The sequence below is a fragment of the Polyodon spathula genome, chromosome 23, assembly GCF_017654505.1.
Source record: "Polyodon spathula isolate WHYD16114869_AA chromosome 23, ASM1765450v1, whole genome shotgun sequence".
NCBI classification, from domain to species: Eukaryota; Metazoa; Chordata; class Actinopteri; order Acipenseriformes; family Polyodontidae; genus Polyodon; species Polyodon spathula.
The window spans coordinates 9,782,810-9,803,200 of record NC_054556.1 but is presented as its reverse complement, the minus strand read 5'-3'; the positions used below and the strand labels follow the sequence as shown (position 1 = coordinate 9,803,200).

Below are 20,391 nucleotides of genomic sequence, written 5' to 3'. Positions count from 1 at the left end.
CACACTAATGACCCCTACGGAGAATTAGCTCACACTTATTCCTAGGAGGCAAGATGCAGAATGCAAGTACTTAACACATAAAACAAATGCTAGTATGTACACTGCACTTATCTTTGCAGTTCATGTAATCACATAATCACTTTGCTTAGTTTGGTAAAGACTGTGCACAGCACTTACTGTTGCATATTAAGGTTGGTCCTACTAGTCCTATATTAGGGAAAGGGGATCAAGTGAGAGGGAAAGAGAACACCAATTCAATCTTGTTTTTTAACCACACCAATCAAAGTGATGAAGTAATTATAAGAAATGCTAAGTAGTGCATGTCAATACAGTGTCTTGCACCAACTTGTAGGTACAGTCTAAATGTCTAATTAATCGACATTGTACACAGACATAGTTTTTAGTGTTTAGTTGTAAGCCCCTCTATCTGTTTACCTTGTGAGGAGTATTGAGGGATTACCACCACACACACACACACACACACACACACACACACACACACACACACACACACACACACACACACACACACACACACACACACACACACACACACACACACACACACACACACACACACACACACACACACACACACACTGCAGTCGTTCCCAATGCTGTCCAGTCCCAAGCACTAACTTGTAGTTCACATGGCTCTTAGAAGCCGCCCTGTGTGGTTTGTTATTTTTGGAAATGAACAAAGATAAATGCAGACGTCATGGCAGTGCAGGGTTCAGGAATCGGGACTGGCCATGGCCGTGTACAGGTTGCACATGGAAATGAGCTGCCTTAACAATGACATCAGGCAATTACTTTAGAGGTGTTTCCCTCCCCAAGGACCCAGCCTGTTTTTCTTTTTTGACCATCAAAAGACGGAACAAGCAGTGGGAGGCCCCTTTGTTCTTGTTGAGAAGAAGGATGTTTTCTTTACCTCCTCGGTGCAATGACTAAACCACTGAGCTGCACGTGTGCCAAGGACGCTCCTTGGCTGTTCAGCGTGCCAGTCTCCACACAGGCCTTTTCCTGTTCTTGTTGGCAAACGAAACTACACCCCCTCCTCCTTACCCCTTACATCATTTCATGTAATGAGATAGTGAGAATAGTGTATAAATGATGTAAAAGGGCTACTGGCAGCACTGGGCATTATAATTGATTTTCCACTGAAGGTCAGGTGCCAGGATGAAGTAAATGGTGCTGATGGGTTAGCGACTGTTTGTACTCGTACCTCTTTCTTTCTGTCGCTGTTTTCTTTTTGCAGGTGCCACTTGATAGATGCTTGTGGAGACCTGGGCTGGCACTCGAGGAAGGCACTGCTGCCCTCTACTCCATACTGCACCATCTCCAGTGTGTTCTTACTGGCTGCCAGAGAGAGACAAACACTGTAAGACTCACTCTTGTCTCATTCTTGTCAAGAGATGCTAAGGAGTCACTTGGCTAACCTACGGGGTTGCTGTGTGGAATATGCACTGTAGAGTGTGAGACAATACGTATAGCAGGACCAGCTGTTTCTATAATGACATGTTTACACAGGTAAAACATTCTGCTGTTGAATTTGATCCTGCTGTTGAATTTGATCATACATTTCCCTGTATTCTTGGGGTATTATTTTGATCTCTGTAATACGACGTACTGTTGGAGTTGTAGCCTCTGCATTGCCTGATGGGATTGCCGTGTTTCACATCTTGTCTTCTGCTGCGCCTGAACAAGTTTAATAAAGAAAATAATAAATTCAGTAATTGTGAAGCCGCCACTTATGTGAAGGTCAATAATGACAATACACATTGAATAATTTTCACTGAAATAATAAAACAAACCAAAATTATACTTGTAATCTTGAAATTACTGAGAGAGAAGAGAACCATATTGTATTCCAGGACCATATTGTACCCTTAACTGAAATCCTGAGGTATTCCTTCATATGGTATCGAGGCATTTTTATCATGTTCATAATATCCTGGACTGTCAACGCAGTTATGACGGTTAACCAAAAAAAGAAGGTTTAGCAAACTCTTTTTTTTTTCTAAAAATTCTGTACATCTCAAACTAGATTTTTATAGTGCAGTCTTATAGGAGTTTATTTGTTGGGAAATGCTACTGGGCACATTTCTTGATTTATAATACTAACATTGTCTTTCTCCTTGTCAAACAAATGGCGACAAAAATGATACTGATTCAAGCAGAACAAGCATCCAACCCAGTGACAGGCCTATGAAGCCACAGCTGGGGTTCAGGCCTTCTACATTTTAACAAGCGGAACCAGGGGCATTCCCCTTTCCCTACCTCTTGGACGAGGCTGAGTAGCGGGAGCAGAACTTGCCGTCCCAGGCGCAGTAGGGGTCTCTGGCCAGGCAGCAGTCAGCACAGGCCTCCCCGTACACATCGCAGCGATGGAGGGCCAGGTGAGTGACTCCCACTGCTGAGGCCACATACAGCTGTTGCTGTGGGAACAACATGCAGACAAAGGTAAACTCAGTGATAGCAAAATTAACAGAACTGCTTTTTTTATTGTTTTTGTAAACCTATACATGTATGAGTACATAGTGTTTAAATGTTGACAGTACATATATAATATACAATAAAAACGATGTGATTTATTTATTGGTAGAAATTCATGTGATATACACATATTAAAAGATACTGCCAAACTGCTTACCCGTTTTGAGGAAAGCTTCATCGTTGTAATCGGAATAGGAACCTGGAAGAAATAAGAAAAATGAAATCCATCCTTTAAAATTGTATGTCACTTATACTGAATTTGGACCAGGTTCCAACACTAACAAGTCATTGGCATGCAGAGAGAGACACTACATTATTCATACTCAAACTAAATTTTCATTAACAAGTAAGAGCACCAAGGGACACAAATATATCCTAACATTGTATACTGTAGTTATTCATACTGTGTCTCCTGCGAGTTAAACTAATTCATAACCCAGCTTCTGTATCCAAGCACGGAACTACCCCTGCCCTGTGTATAGTAAATGTTCTAGTGAACGCTTTCCTTACCTTGAAAACTTCCACCTCTTCCAGGATTAGTTCCTCTGTTTCCATATCATCCTTTGGGAGAATAATCACCTTCTGCACTGTCCCGATATCTGTGAGAGAAAACATTTGGAAAGGTCATTGGGTGGGTTGAAGGTTTATTTTATATATATATATATATATATATATATGTGTGTGTGTGTGTGTGTGTGTGTGTGTGTGTTTACTGTAACAGAACACTATATTATACGGTGAATATAACTAAAAATGCATATCCCTATGAACAGTGTAGAGGATGGCCAATATGAAGTTGTTCCAGCTTTTGCAGCAATTCCATTGAAACTTGGCAGGTGGAGGTACCTGTGTTGAACTTTTCAAAAACACCACCACAGAGAGGACAGAGTTTTTATAGCCACACTGTGAATACATTAAAACATTTCCATCTAAACGACATTTCACTTGGTGCTGTAGCCCCTGTTCACATAGGCAAGAGGAGAGCACCCCGATTCCAATATTACATAAGGTACAATAAGTAACCTAATGTCATTTGAATTCATTAGTGTGTTTTAAACTCATTATTCAACAAGTACACACAGTGATTTAATATGTGAATGTAAGTAAAAGCAGTTGGTGGAACTGTTAAGAAGAACGATGTAACTCCATCCCTTGAGGTTGTTGCATGCAGGTTCCAGGGCCAGAGGAAATTTCAAGGGTGAAAAGAAAATATATCTTGAAATATATAGACGTCACTCCTCTGGACTGCTTTCCCTAAAGTTGCAATATAAGGTTTGGGACACTATAAATAGTGTTTACCTGAGCTGTACTCAATTAAATGGGGAGAAGCAGATTCCACTCACGAGTAAACATAATTCCAGGAAAAGCCACTGATTGCATTTTAAAATGGACCTCCCAGTCTTCCATTTGGAGTCTCTGAAAGTGGAGCTAATCTCCTGGATTTCAATGTCTCAGTCACCGTAAATATATAGTGCATAGCAACGTCAGATGTCAACACAAAGTTCATTCAAGGTTGTTGATCATTAAAGGTGCTGTAGTTTCATTAGGAGCTGGGTGGCTTAGTGGATTCGTAATGGGATATGAAAGTCATGTCTACCACCTGTACTGTACCAGCTCTGTGGATAAATATAGCTTGTGTTACTTTTTTATTAGGTCAGCTTAAGTCACAAAATGTCTCTTCACTGAGGAGAAATTAGTCTACAAACAGACCTGTGAAAGAATTTGTAGCTGATTCCAAATGTGGTCACACAATCTCAAATTTGTACATATGCCAAAAAATGGATGTCCCCGAAAAATAAAAAACAAAACAAAAACAAGTTTGCCACAAAAAATACAACAGTATTGATAGTAATATCATTACAGGAATTTCCCAGTGTGAAACTGGATTCGAATAGGGAATCCAATTTCACAATAATAGAGAAATGTCACAAAAGCACCAGATCCAGAATAGAATCTGGAAGTAAAAATGAAAAATGAACTGACCTGTCCCCAGGAAGAGGACCTCATAGCGCCCATCTGCTGCATCCACCTGGTCTACAGTTATAGTGGTAAACTCGTAGTTGACATTGGTTCGCACCACTAGGGGGCGCCTGTGCACTGGGTAGACAGCGTTGTACATGGTGGGGTGGTTCCGCATGAAGTTAATTACCTCGTCAGGGTAATCTTTGGTGGATTTCATGTTGGGGGTGAAGGTACCTCCAGGGCACTAGAATTCATAAAGACATTATTATTAATACAGCTAGTAAAATTGATTTTAAATATTCCAACCACAAAATAAAGGTATCTGCAGTGGCAGGGAAATGTATTTTTTAGAAATGATCAACCAAACACCCTCATCTTTGATTCAGATCTAAGTCTGTCATGGATGAAAAGGCTTCTAATTAATTAGTGCATATCTATTTATATAGATGTGTTAAACCGCATTCATTACCTAAGGGCTCATGAAATGTTACACTTTTCCCTAACCAGCTATTGACTCAAGTTCACACCCTCAAAGCAGAGAACATCAAAAATATAGATAGAGCCCTGTGTTTTTCGCAACTACTAAATAAAATGAAATGCAACATATAATAAAGAAATAGACGAAATGCAATATAAAACTAAACAAAATGAACGCAAATACAAAACAAGCAGTCACGCATTTGTAACAGCGCTGGATTAAAATGCTGAGTTTGTGTTGGAGGATGGGGATGGAGAAGAGAGCACTGCTTGAGAGTGAGTGTGTAGTCTATAGCACAGCTATATCAAAGAGAAGCCTCACCGTGCCAGGGCGGGGGTAGGGAATCTTGCCGCTGTAAGGTACCCACTGGTAGTTGGGTCCCTCCTTATGAGCAAAGGGTCCGTTGAACACCATTCGGATGTCAGCCATGGAGTAGACACACACCGCTGACCCTTTAAACACAGATCTGCAGGGGCGACCAAACACAAAGTAGAAACACGAGTTAACAGTGCCTAACACTAGACTATAGTTCTGGGCTTTTCGAAACCCTAACAGCTGTGTGTCCCTCACCAACTAGAAGGATGCAAGTTAAATCTCAAATAGCTTATTAAATACTGTAAGAGGCAAGGGGGAATCAAACTCTTTATCTAAAACTATTTATAAAAGGCAAAAGTACTTATTTATTGTGAAAAGGGATACTCAGTCCATATCGTGAAAGGACATTTGATCCATTCATAATTGCGGTGCCACTTCATTCACTGCAAGGAGACTGACTTGACCAGTGCTACTTTTAAAGCCTTTTAAATCACTTCTGCCTATAACTGAAATCGTGTTGTTGCTACTGGATTGTTTCACAGTTTGAAAGAAATACTCAGGAGACCGGAGATACAGGCAGATGTATCTTTGGTTACAGACCTTGTCTTCAAAAACATAGTGAAACTACCCAGAAGGCAAGGGAAGAGCAGTTGTTACAGTGCAACTGAACTGAAGCTCATTTACTACATTCTATGTTTCATAGAAATTGAGGCAGCTGGGCGGGCTTTTGCTGGCCAAGTATCAAAATACCTCAAGTGAAAAATGGCAAATTTACAAAAAACAGGTTTTTTTGCTGCGCTTATGGATTTCTTTTGTCTGTTTCTAGTTTTGACCTTCGCGCTAGACCTTAGCAAATCCCAGTCCCAATCAAATCGCCATATGATAGAGCACTGCAATCATGTCTCAGAACGAAGAGGTTTTTAACTACCCAGTGCAATGTCTCAGACAACGTTACATGAAACAAGCAAATATGGAAGATAAACCATGGTTAAAAAATGATTAGAAGTTAGGCACAAGTGTTATGGTTTATGTTATTACCAATTCATCGCTTTCATATTGTTTGTGTCTTACTAATGGAAAACATTAAACATGCTTGTTTTTCTTTTAACTAAAAAAAAAAGATATAACAGTTTTAAACTTGATGAAGCTTTCTGTTACTGTTTGTATATGAATAGGACATTTAATTAAGTTAGAGGATAAAGGATGATATCACAGAAATGTTTTAAGTAGGCTTAATCCACGAACAATACATGATCATTGTCCATACCATAAAGGATAGCTATGGATAGCCACTGATGGTAAATGGCCAATTGGCATTCAAGATTATTAGTCATGAACCATGGAAATTATAAGATGTAACAAGGATACCCTCTTATTACTGAGAACACAGTTGAGTAGAACACTATGGCACTCACCCTGATGCAGAGAAGACAGCGTATATGACAGGGTTTTTGATGTCCTGTGTCTGCTGTATATAAACATCCTCTGAAAAACAGAAAAAGACAGCACTTTAATATAACATAAAAAAAAAAAAAGTTTGAAACTGAAGCCCTCTTTCTGTCTGTCTGCCAATCTGTCCTATCACAGGGCAGACATAGCTGAGCAAGGAATCCACCACTGTTGAAGACATTGTTATCTTTAGCAAAGTGTGGGTTGTGGAATACATTTAAAAAAAAAAAAAAAAAAAAAAACTCAGCCCAGAAAGTCTGTTATGATTAACGAAGATGCTTTTGTAGAGTGCTTGATGAAATGTAAGAGATTTCTTTAAACAAGGACTGGCCACAACCAAGCTTCTCTCTTTGAGTTAAAGAGAGACCTGAAAAATAGACCAAAAATGTAAAACCATAATACTAAATAGCAAGACTTATGCAAAAAAAGGAAAAGTAGAGAAAAATTTCTACATAGACCCTTAACACAGCAGAAGTAGGTTTGTAAGATCGCTTTTTAGGGAAACACCTGTCTTTGGTTATCTAAGCCCCTGTTTTATGCAGTTGGGGGGCCCTGATCCTTCAGCAAGAGCTAAGGGACTTAAGGGCTCACTTTTCTCTGAGTTACTGGGGCTTTTACCGCCCGGGACGTTTGTCTTAAATGTAGTAGCACAGCTGCAGACTGAGTAGCTAACCCATTAATACTGCCGGGACTCACGCATCCTCTTCAAGAGATCTACGGGACAGATGAGGCTTTACACAGTGTTTCTACTTCTGGGGTGACTACAGAGTTGAAATTGATAAAGCGCTACAGGAGAACAGACCTCTAAAGGGTTTACAATGGCAAAAGCGTGGTCAGTTCTCAAAGGAGAACATCACTGATGAAACATTAACAGTATTAAATCCAAATTATTTCTGTGCCGGGGGCGTATACTGTATGTGTTCTCACAGCACCCAAGCCGCTTTCATTCCAGCAGCGTTAATCTCCACAGTGCAGCTCTTCAGATCTATGGGTTCCCCATGCTGTCTAAACATTTGTCAACAACCTCACAGCCTGTCAGGACGGCACTTTACCGGCTCTGCTCCGACACGCTGCTGCATGGTTGGAATTGTTCAGGGATCCATGAGCTTGCTACATTTTATTCTTTTTTTATACAATACTGTCTCACTTTTCAAGGTGTTTAGCTGCAAGGTGACCATTAGACACCCACCTACTAGAATGCCCAGATCCTGTCATACTGGGCAGCCATATATAAAAATAACTGGTTTCTTAAACTAGGAAACTAAGTCAACACATATTTTTGGTTAATGTCTTCCATCTATATGGATTTATATTTTTTAGAGGTTTATCAATTGTCTTGTATTAATGTGATTGCCCACCTTTTCAGCTCTGCTTTGCTTGTGCACAGCAAATACAATTACATGCAATTAAGTAAATTACTCTACTTGTGGGTTCCTTTAAACAATGTAATATCTTTAACACAACTAAATCATTACTGTGTGTGAGGTAGACCACCACCATCATCATCAACCAGAGATGGTAGAGATGGAAGCTTCACTCATGAGGTACTGTAGGAATGGAGAGGAAGCCTGTGGCTGCAGAGGATCTACAGTCAAAGTCCTACAGCTCACCCCTTCCCCAGGGCCCAGGTTTTCTCAAAAGGTGGGGAATATCTCATAGGAATTAAGTAGAGTCCAGAACCACAAAACATTTAATATTCAACCATATTTCTACAATAGTGTCTTTATGTGAGCTCCTGTTGAAGGAACTGCTATATATTAGAGGAGGAAGAAACAAGATACAGATCAAACTTCTGGCAACTAAAAAAGAAAGATATTCATAAAATATCTGACGCCAGTATTTGGGCTACAGACTAAAACACAAGGAAACTTGGAACTTGCGGCATCATTTACTAATCTTTAATTCTTTTTTTGTGTGTCCAAGCAAAGATATTGTGCATTTTAACTTTGTGTGTCTTTAATCTAATTACATTTAAGAGAAAATACATATATTTGGTACAGGTAAAACCTACTGTGTATTTGTATTATGTAGAAGAAGGAGTATCTAGAGCTTGAATTTCAACCCAGAGTTTAAAGTAACCTTCTATTTAGACAGAACCCAGTTAGACAGAATTAATACACAGAGGGCATGGTTTAAAATAATGAACACAGCAGTAGGGGGCATACACAACCATTATTAAACAACCATTATTTGGTAGATAATTGACTTTGTAGCACCTACACCACAGGTAACACCAGCTAAATAGGATTTAAATTAAAACTAGAACACGCAGCCAACAGTATCACCTAACACCTTATTTCATGTTACTGACAACCAAAATCACTTTCTCACACTTTCAAAATCAGTTTTCTCTTCATTTGTTTTTGTCTTCTGCCTTCGTGAGTAATAATAACATAACATTCACATTTTTCTTTCTTTTAAAGAAAGTTTATTTTTTCTGGATTGCTGCCTGTTCTCTATCAAGGCACTACCCCAACTCATTCTGAATTTAGCGGCTTCTCTCCTTAGCTGTCTGACTATGCCTGTCTAGGCACATTCAGCAATGCCGACTGAATTAACTAAGCACTAGCACTGGCGCCCCACAGACAGGCTTAGTCTCCTTTTTGATAACTGCACCTTTATTAGTTGCGTGGATTAACTCCTACTTGACTGCTATTGACTTTGGGACTCGAAGTTCGGTTTGTGTTGACTTTAGGTACCTCAGCAGAAGTGTTGTTGGTGTAATTCTATAGTAAATTGTGAAATGAACATTCTGCAGCCTGTCATCCAAATACAACACCCTAGCTAAAGAGACACTGGTGACCAAAAATAAGTGTGCCGTTGTTGGTTTCTTTTGGTTTCTTTTATTTTATTGAAAGTGGTGGGTTAAGAGTTCATTTCTGTTTGGTATGTATGTGCTCTATTTTATTCTTTACAATTATTTTAGTTTTTTTTTTTCTCGAAATGATGGTACTTGGGAGTCGTTTTTGGATGAAAAAGTTTTAATTTCATCTCCACATTGTTATTAAAACAAACAAACAAACAAACAAACAAAAAAACACCCAAGGCATTAGTCTTTATGTAGGCTAGTTTACTTTTTAAGTACTTTGCAAGTCTAAAACTAGAAAACAAGGAACTTAAAATCAACAGCACTTTGTAACTATACAATTCGTTTGCTGTCTTGCAACAAATGTTCCTAAAGAAATGTAATATTATAATGTATTTAAAGGCTATTATTTTCACGCTGTGTTTGAGAACCTAAAAATCTCTGGCTAGCCTGTTCCCTGCCTAGGCTTGAAGAAAGGTGTAGGGTATTAAGACACTGAGCCCTGTGTGCTCCTCATCAGCTTTCTAGAGATAACAGTAAACTGTAGATTTAGAGTTTTATTAAGTTGATATTGGAGCGTCTTTGTAAATAAGCAGATCTGCCATCCACCAGTACAAAGGCATTCACATAACCTGTATAAACAAAAATCAAATGTACTGAAATCAGTTTCAGAAATCATTTCTGTATGTCACTGTTATGTAATGGCTTTCAACTTTAAAGGGATGCAATGCTTATTGCAAGCTGATAGGGTCCTGTGTTCTCGATGTTAAGTGTTCAAATCACAAGACAGTGAAGCCCTGGGGGGCTTTATTGTGATACAGTACAAAATTGATTGAGGTTGTTCAAACTTCAACACAGTGATGGAATTTAAAGCATCATGCTGTGCATAACCTAGCAGTGAATAAATAACATCCTGCAAACCTAACAAAGGATGCATAATGCAGCAGCTGACAGAAACTTTGCAATGACCGCAGATTTTCACATGGCTCAGTAGAAACTCTTTCTGGCCTAGAATTCAATTCAAGTCATTCCAGCATACTGACAAAAGGACTGAATTGGCATGAACCAATGTTATTTGAAAAAAAAAATCAATGGTCTATTGTATTTTGAATAGGATATGAAGAAGCTAGAAGGTAAGCTGATAGTCACTTTCTATCTGGAGTCTCTTGAGGGGTGATGTGAATTGAATTCTAGTTAACTTAGCATATGACACATTACAAAAGGATTGGGTAGGCATGAAGTGAACTACTATCTCAACAATAAGAGTCAGCTAGTGCTGAGTTGCAGCATATTGGTTGGGTAGTACTTAAAACCATGACAATGTGAAGAAGACAACCAAGGATAAACAGATTCTCCTCTAGTAAAATTACATCTCATCACGAACATTCATCACATGCATGGGAATTACTCCACATTAAAACTGAAGCAGGTACCCACTGGATATGAAAATAAACAACACCACGTTTAACTTTTGGGGAATGATTTAAAAAATTACTTTTTAAAAGATAAAATGCTGCCAACCTTGCCTAGAATGACTTCATATCCCATTGCCCATAGCTACCCTCTGTCGATAATGGCGTCTTGCTGAAATACTGAGATTCATTGTGCGATGTCCTGTTTTTTATTTTAGTTCTGAAAGGGGATCCTCTCTCCTTTCCCCGATGGACAGTGTCTGGAGGAGTGGAATCGAAGGGTGTGGAAACCTGACCCCAGCATGGAACAGAGACCAAGCCAAACGTTCCCCTCACTCCTCAGCTGGCTGCGATTTGGCAGCCATCCCAGATAAACTAATGAGTTTGAAACCAGCTGGTAGAATTTCAGTATTTTAGATCCATTTGTTTTAAACACTCATCTGGGAAGAGCAAGCGAGAGGGAGTGAAGGGAAGAGAGAGAGAGGATCCCCATCTTTCGAAGTGCTCTAAAAAAAAACATGTTCTCCCACCCAGTAAGGCACAAGAAGTAAAGCAAGGCCAATGTTAAAATGAGATGCTGTCCGCTGCTCAACATATGGGTGATATATTAGACAGATGTGGGGTTCACCATTCGTACCATCTTCCAAAATGAATTTCCCTTGGATGAAAGTAAACTCTGCTGACACACACATATTTCTGTTACTTGACATTTAACATCCTATACTGGCACAGCAATTTTATTTTGTCTAAACTAAAACCTGGTATTTAGAAACTGATGACTGCTAGCAAGCCTTCATTTTATTAGTGAATGCATAGAACTCACCTTTCTAAACCTCCCTTAGGTCTGAGATACCAACATCACCGTATCCGTACCCTAGTAACAGTAAAAATGACCTCATCCTAATAAAACAAGAAGAGAGGTATACCCACAATAAAAGTCCTTATTGTTTAGCAAAAGAATGCAAAAGATGCTGACACCATTAATCCTGCCGTCAAAGTCTACAAACGGCTGTTTTTTTTTGGTTTTTTTTTGGTTTTTTTGTTTGTTTTTTTGGTTTTTTTCTGAAGGCTTGCAGGCTCCACAGGTATAGGGTTGAGGCCTGTAGAGCCTTTGTCACCAGTTATGCAAGGTTTGTGTTTCCTCTAGACCTCACTGGTGGGGGAATGACAGTCTCTACTGGAGTAAATAGACTGAAGCATAGCTGAATGCAATTTCACAAAACCAATTAATTTATATAGGGTAAGAAAAAGAATAACTTGGCCGGTACAGTCATGTGTAAAACAGTGAATACATGGTTTGATGTATGTTTGCTACTATTCCCTTAGTTGAGAATTAGACGTGTTTCATACTGTTTGACATTTGAGTTAAGGACGAGGACAGATGAAGACAGATAGAAAAACAAAGCTTCACTTACGGAGCTCGTCGAAGTGTGTTTCAATTCCGTCAGGCCCTGAAACTGAGCAGATCAGCCTAGCCTTGAGGAAGGAACTCCATTTGTTCACTAGACAGCAATGTCCGCCATCATCATTCTGTGGAGCAGAAACTGCCATTAAAATACATAATACGATACACAGGGGGCTCATTTATTTCAACACTTCTTATTTATTCTAGCAGCAAGTCAATACATTGGGAAACACTGAAGCTAACACAGTTTGCAATAATATTTTTTGGGACAGCCAGTTCATATCAAGGCTTCCCAAAAGATTTCATTTTCACCCAAGTGCTGTGACACAAATTGAAACAATTTAATTCAACTTGGTCAACCTTAGGGGATCAACTTTATAACGTGCCTCTAGCGAATCAGTTTGACAATTAAGTGGTTTTGGTTTTGAAATTGGTAGGAGGTTCAATTGTTATATAACCCTAGAAGCTGTGTCTTACAATATATTAACAAACTGAAATTGCAACAGAAGGGCTGTGTGAATGCATATAACTAATCGGTTACAGGCATTTTTTCATAAGTTCATAATGGTGCCCATATGCGGCAGGTAATGTTACACTTTGAAGGTCACAAACATAACCCGTGGTGGTAGTCACAGACCAATTAAATTTTTTCACAGTGAATGTTTTTCCACAGCTGCCTGTGAGACAGCTAGGAAAGCTGCTTGCATCTCTACAAGAAGCTGAACACAAGACCTTTACTTCCACATCAGTAAGATGAAATCCCACGAGACTGGCCAAACAAATATTGAGGCAAATTAAAAGTTTACATTCAAGTGCACTGACTGATCACGGCCTTATAAACATCATGTTAATAACAGGTCTCGCATCGGTTGTGATGTATAGATGACAGGATAAACATAGAGGCTTGTGTAAACTAAAGCAGGCAGTGGTTTATGGAAGGGAACAATAAATACCACATTGTTTGTTTTCTCTACCCCCCCCCCCCCCCCTCACAGTATTGATGGGGACTGTGCACCGGAAATTATTTTATTTAAAGATCACTGTGAATCAATTCAACCCTAAAAAGTCTAATGGGGACTTGTTTTTGGAGAGGGTCCAGATTTTTAAGAGCCCATTTTCACTGTGATATCATCTGAAGCTGCATTTATATTGGAGTAAGGGGTGGTCCAGGTGTTTACACTCTATGGAAATGAATGTTCTTATGCAGTATTTAGGCTGACATCCCCCTCAATACATCGGATGCATATGTGTACAGGCCCTGTCCCCATGTTTGGGTTAGAGGTAGTAAAGGGGGTTGTGCCTGTAACCTCAATATAAGCATTTTTAAATTAGCATGCAAGGATTTTGATGATCTACCATCAACAAGCTAAGAGAGACCTACCAGACAGATCCTGCCAATTCGTGAGTGCGCCACGGGGCTTTGTCCCGCATCTGATGACTTCTCCCGGAAGAAAAAGTAGAGTTTATCATCATTCTTCTCTGCACTGTCTGGGATCAGCTGGGCATGTATAAATGCAGGGTCTATGGCAAACACACAACGGAATAAGAGATCTTCTGATTGATAGTTTAAAACAGATGAATAGAGAGAATACATGTGGCCAAATCACTGTAACCTTATATTTTACTCTTTGGTTAATAAATAAAAAAAAACTTTTAGTAGATGGCGCTGTTGTACCACATGCGCCTCTGGTACACAAAACATGTAGGGGTAGATGTACTAAAGTGTTGCGTCTGTCGCAATCGTTGCAAACCAGTCAGAAGTGTAGCGTGAAATGTACTAAACAAACTCAGTGCTGTTAGCATAATTTTAACAAATGCTTTGCAGCCGCAGTTCTTTGCGCTTTAGCCTTAAATGAATATGTAATTCTGGGTGTTCATGCAGAAATTCATAAAAACAGGATGGAGATTCAGTGCAAGAGGGATCAAATATGTTGTAATGAGATGTACTAAAGCTGCGGACAATTGCAACACTTACAGTTGCATCAATTAGTTAGAACTTTTGAAAGCATGTTTTAAACTAAATAAACTCTGAAATATTACCAGATTTTTTTAAAAAAAGATAAAAACCAAAAATGCAGAACACTATGTGCACTGTATAGGCTTACTGTACAGATTTATATTTTTACAAAATATAATGTGTAGCGTACCCAAAACACATTAGTATTATTTCAGCTCAAAGATTTATATTTAAAAAAAACACGAGAACTGTAAATGTATGTGTGTGCTATTTTATTTTATTGTTTTTAAACCTCCTTATGTCAGACAAACATGTCTGGTTTAGCGTGGGGCTACTGTATGATTATGTAAAGCTTTTTGGGGCCCAACTTTTGACTACCCTAATGGGCTAAAATGCCTTATATATATATATATATATATATATATATATATATATATATATATACAGTATTACAAAAAATGAAGATGGAACAGAATGCATTGTACAGATTACGTTTACATTTAACAAAAACAAATATTATTTTGATTCTTACACCCATGGATGTATAGACATTATACTTCGGACACCCTCTGCTGCAGCAAACCACAAATCCACTGACGCTATTTTATTTGAAAAATTGTCGTACAAATCTCGCTAAGATAGCGCAAATAGTATTTTGATTAGTATATTGCAGCTGCCTTCATTAACATATTCTTTCTTAGTACATACGACCAAATGTGCACTTTGCGAATTGTCGTAACCAAAATGCAGACTGCGGTATGTTTGCACTGCGACTGGTCCATCTTAATACATCTACCCTGTAGTGCAGTAGGTGTTGATTTGCTTCAGTTGGGAAATGCACAAAGTAAATTAATGTCATACAAAAAAGAGCTTTACATATGACTTCTTGTTTTGGATCAAATATTGAATTAGAAACCTTCAAACACATCTCCTTTGTATGATGGGCAGATTTCTTTTTAGATCAACATGGGCATAAAAAAGACAGACAGGTGGACAGACAGATATATACTGTCTGAAATAAATTATAAAAAGGACACCTGATCCCTCAGGATTTAAGACTGTAACCTTGGATGTCTTTCCCAAACCTGCTCTGCTCCGTGCCAGGTCTAATTAATGACTTTGTGGTTAGCTTGTATGCCGTGTGCGTTGAGAGGTTGAGAGTTTGATCTGATGCCAAGCCTTGCTCAGATGAAATGCCAGTGTAATATGACCATCCACCTGTCAGCTGGGAAGCTAAACTATACTTGATTAGATAAAACTATCGTCATGGGGAAGACTTAGCTGTCCCATAGATTTTGATTGGGTAACTATAAAAACTGAGCAAGCATCATGCAGTTATGTCCACTGTGTAGCTTAGGATTTATCTTCCAAGTCTGTCTAGCAGAAAACCAGGATACCTCTGTGGAAATTACAACAAGCATCCACCTAGGGGCACTGTGCGCAATGCTAATCATTTTGCATTATAAATATGAATTTAGTCATAATCCGTTTTTCACATATCAATATGGTCTAGCTATGCCTTATGTAATACACATGTTTATATGATGTCACCGCACCAGGTCATTGCAGCAATTGTAATAAGGATGTGAATCTACATATCGTGTAGTGGGGAACTAAACAGAAAATGATTATTGTCCCAGGAACAATAGCTAATGTAAGTCAAGGTGTTTTGTTTTTTTGTCTGGTAAATATGCTGAGTGAAGGTTATGGTATTTAAATATTTTGAAATAATATATTAATTTGAACATTACACAGGTCAACGCAAAAGCATACAGTGCGTTTATACTGGTACCATTGAGCCAGCGAGAGTTGTACTGGTCTGTGCGCATGGCCGTCTGCGTCCCCATTGTGCGGAAAATGGCTGCATCCGTTCCCATGAAGTCGATATAAACACCCGCATAGAGCTCGCCATCTGTCCAGAAGAGGGAGAAACAGAGAGGGGAATCAGAGATCAGACAGCAGACAGACAGCTTCAGTCCTGGAATTCAACCAGGGAGCCAATTTCTTCGGCTCTTTGATATTCAACTACCATCACCCAAGGCACAAAGCAAGTCAGATCTTCTTACCTTTCATGCCCCCGCAAGAAAACAGGCACCCCGTCCATCCCTGCCCCAAATTCTCTAAAGACTTAACTGAATAGTTTTGGAGTGTCATCACTGACATTTTTGTGTCAGTTACTTCTTTAGTGCTCTGATGCACCAGGAGAGAAATGGGACAGTAGATTAGGGGGTTAACCCATCAGCACTGTGTTTCACACACCTTGATTCAACAATTCAGAACAGAACAAAGGAACCATCTATTATGTTTTGTTTTTTTGCAACATACAGTAACTATCATTTTCACTTATTGAATTTAGATATAGGACAGTAATTCGTAACAATTGTATTTCTTCTTTATCAACCCTTAGACCTAAAAGTTATTATAGTACAGAAGCACAAACTTTACAAATTTCTATTGAATTTACTGCAAAGGAACAGTGTGCTATGAAGGCTTATCTAAATTAGGCAGTCCCAACCTGCGGTCTCCTACTGTCACAATAACAGCAGCACCAAATGTGAATTTATCCAGGGACTTTCATGTAGGACTTTGTCTCAAAGTTCTTTTCAGTTGAATTTTAACACAATTCATAAGGTGAAAAGCCATACAAAATAAAAAGGCTTTGCATTAGTTTTGGAAGCTAAAGAGAGAGAGAAGTGGCTTCCATAATAGGCAAACGTCATTCCAATGGGCAAGAGAGGCATATGGTCTGAAATAAACTAATGAAGTCTTAGTTCCTGACTTGAGTCAATCACAGTGGCGAATATGTGACGTGAAGACTTCATTTAACTACTCTGGAGAAAAAGTGGGACAGTTGCCTCACTCTGAAGGCATGGCAGGTTCAGAGGTATCTTACAGCATAGCAGCGATGCCAGAACATACAGCTAGCCTGGGACTCACAGCTGCTGTAGCCCTGGCTCCATGGTACAGCAGGTGTCTCAGCATGGTAGTGGGGTTGTGTATTCCCATGCATGGAAAGTGGGCAGACAAACCAGGGTTAAAATGAGCCACAAACTGCAATCATTAAAGAGGAACTCAAATTCTTTGCATAGTCCCGCCATTTTGAAGCATTGAGCGAGCTTGTCCAAATACCAGCTGGTAAGTCATGAGAACTTTGATTGGGAAAGCAGGGAGGGGGGAACAATTTATGGCGCAACATGTGTAATCCTTAACAGAACCTTGTTTCAGAGTCACATTGATGTTGTGTCACTCAATATCTCTGGGCCTAATCCTTGTCATTGATGCTGATTAGAGCAGAAGGGCAGTAAATTTGTTTTAACCATGCTCGTTAGTTCTGCTTGGGGCGGCTGCTGGAGTGCCAACATGGGGAAAGTGCAGAGACATTTACACTTGGTAATTCGTGGCTGCTTGTTTCTTATGTAAGCAGTAAGGCCCTCTGAAGTGGATATGACTATCTGGTAATGTCCAGTTTAAGTTTCCCAAGGTCAAACCAAAAGCTCTCAACAAAGAAAATATTGTATGCTCACAGCACAGCCAAGATCCTTTTGGGCTATATAGTTAATGTTTTTTTTGTTTGTTTTGTTATAGTTTTACTGTCTGCTGAACTCTCACCGGCAAGTATGACAGCCTCCCAGTGACCACAGTGGCAAACATCTAGGTAAACCTGTTCTTATTTAAACCACTATTACATTATGCCATTATGTTGAAAATTAAATCATAAATAATGAGATAAGAACAAGATTAGCAACAGTATGCCCTATACATTTTTACTGCCCCAATAAATGAAATACTTGAGTAACTGTTCTATAAGGCAGGTGTAGAAGGTGTACTAGAGGGAAGAAGCGGTGACTCACTTATCAAGGCTGAGACGCTGTTGAATTTGGGGTCATACGAGCATTTGCCTTTACCAGAATCCACTTTGCCAGGCTCCAGGTGGAAGATGTATTCCTGGAAAGGAAGGCACAGAATGCAATCTATAAACACTATAATGTACTCCATAGTAAACAAATATTGATTCATTTTATGAGCCCATTAGAAACTCCATAACGTTTTACAGACTTTGGCCCAATTAAAAATAGCTCGTTGAGAGACTTTAGGCTCTCAGCTATCTTCTACGATGAAAGGACAGTCTGTCTGTAACCCATAAGTACTTGCATTCAACTTTTTGCATTAAACATAATGCAGTTCTATGTATTATATTTACTGGCTTTCACATCCCAGTATTGAATTCTTGGTATTGAATTTCCCAGCAATATCAAAAGCTATCATCCGAGAAAGAATGCATTTAAGAAATACAAACACTTAAGAAATACAAACATTTCAGTAAGACGTTGACTCAAATAAGACCAGGCCTTTTTCCAAATACTTTTTCTTGCCATGACAAGAAAATCACAAACAATGCATTTACATGGTGCCGTCAGCCATCAACACAAAGTTAAATTAAAGTAGTATTGTAACCTAAACCATGATCTATCAATGTCACCTTGAAGCTACCATGTAAGTATGATCGTACAGTGCATTTCACTTCTTAAAAAAACAATTAGGGACTAGCAAGCGTATTCAGATGTATTCCAAGCTCCAGGCTTCATTCACACACTCCAAAGCTTCATGCTTCATGCTTAAACAAAGAAAACAGGGAGAGAACCTTTTACAGCTTACAAGCTCAGATTTGAAAGAATCTTTTAACAAAATATTAAAAAGTAGTTCTTGAAGCGGAGCCCTGGGTCTGAAAACATCCACACCTTTATTTCAGTAAATTTCCTTGTTTGGACGTGATTAAAGGCCCTTTTTCTTATGTAAAATAAGTTCTGCTAGGTCTCATTGTGTTCCATATTAAAAAAAAAAAAGTATTTGAAAGAGGTCAGGACTGTACAGACATTCATATACAATGTATAACCATTATCCCATATAAAATACATCATTCTTCAACACAGAGGTGCAGAGGCACAGGTTTTTTATTTGTGTGACAATGCTTGGCCTGTACACCACAGACTTTGCGGATAAACAGAGGACTTCACTCTCCAGTGCTGTCAGGCACCAAATTCATTATGAATTCAGCAGTCATGATTGGATCCCACCCAGGCTAAGGAATGCGCTGCATTTCCCAGCACAAGCCCCATTTAAAAATAATAAACTTAAAAGCCCTGTCCTGCACAGTCCTCTTGGTCACCAATATGGTGTAACTATTTAATCAATTTAATGTTGTATTTTTGTTAATAAAAGTTTACATTTCTTTCCACGTAAAAGTTTCGCAGTAAGGCTGTTTTACAAGTTGAGTCCTTAAGTACGGGATAATTTTTAAACATGGAAACTTCAGAAGAACATTGTTTCTGGATCCGCATTCAAAGAATGGCTTGGAACAATCATCCTATACATATAGGAATCTGTATCTCTGGGGGATTTTAAAGACAAAACATGCTTGTTATGGCAAAACACATGTAACTGAAGCTAATTAAATTGGTTGGAATGATATATGAATGATGTAACTTGTAGTGCCGGTTTCCCCCCCGGGAACCCCTACGAAAATTAAATGATCTGTCATTTTGTGTATAAAGGCCTATACTTGTATGCCAATTTTTAAATAAAATGAAATAAAAAGGGTCAAGGGGCAGAGACATGCACCCCCGATAAGGTCGTGCTGGGTCTGACTCGGTTTGGGAAGGCCCCCTGACTCCCTGCCGGGACGGGTGTATGGCTTGGGGAGAGGCAGGACAGCCTATGCATGGGAGGGGTGAGTGACCTTAGGCCGTGTCCCACCTTGTGATCATTCGGCATGGAGGGTGAGGTGATGTCTGCGGCTCTGCTGGCCCTCCCTCCTGGTTGGGGCATCTGCAGGTGCAGGGGGGCCTAAAAACAGAAGGACACAGGGGATTAAACTAAAACTGCAAGCAGTTTGGGATTGGTTCATTTGAATTAGAGATTTGTCAGAATGAACTGGAGTTACAAAACTACAACAAAGATGGAGACTAAAACCCCTCCATCATCACTCGAAGAGTTAACAGTTTGGATTAAAGCTTTTTGTCTGATTTTGTTTCCAAAGGGCAGGTACAGTGTAACACCATGATGCATGCAGTGCCTATGTAAGCAAAAGACTTATTATGGTTTCTTCTACTA

At 39.2% G+C, this 20,391-nt stretch overlaps 1 protein-coding gene across 3 annotated transcripts in view; it reads right to left on the bottom strand.

Moving 5' to 3' along the window:
- The window catches only part of LOC121297874 (semaphorin-3F-like), a 76,531-nt gene that overhangs the window by 2,827 nt on the left and 53,313 nt on the right, over positions 1-20,391 (bottom strand). For 2 of the 3 annotated variants that reach the window (XM_041224462.1, XM_041224463.1), the window contains exons 6-18: positions 20,035-20,124; positions 18,132-18,225; positions 16,073-16,192; positions 13,705-13,844; positions 12,334-12,448; positions 6,667-6,736; positions 5,258-5,402; positions 4,480-4,702; positions 3,007-3,095; positions 2,654-2,695; positions 2,281-2,438; positions 1,631-1,698; positions 1,226-1,359 (exon numbers count right to left, since the gene is read on the bottom strand). In XM_041224462.1, coding sequence (XP_041080396.1) covers positions 1,226-1,359; positions 1,631-1,698; positions 2,281-2,438; positions 2,654-2,695; positions 3,007-3,095; positions 4,480-4,702; positions 5,258-5,402; positions 6,667-6,736; positions 12,334-12,448; positions 13,705-13,844; positions 16,073-16,192; positions 18,132-18,225; positions 20,035-20,124 — 1,488 coding nt within the window. The remainder of the gene's footprint in view (positions 1-1,225; positions 1,360-1,630; positions 1,699-2,280; positions 2,439-2,653; positions 2,696-3,006; positions 3,096-4,479; positions 4,703-5,257; positions 5,403-6,666; positions 6,737-12,333; positions 12,449-13,704; positions 13,845-16,072; positions 16,193-18,131; positions 18,226-20,034; positions 20,125-20,391) is intronic. The other variant, XM_041224464.1, reaches the window with a different exon arrangement.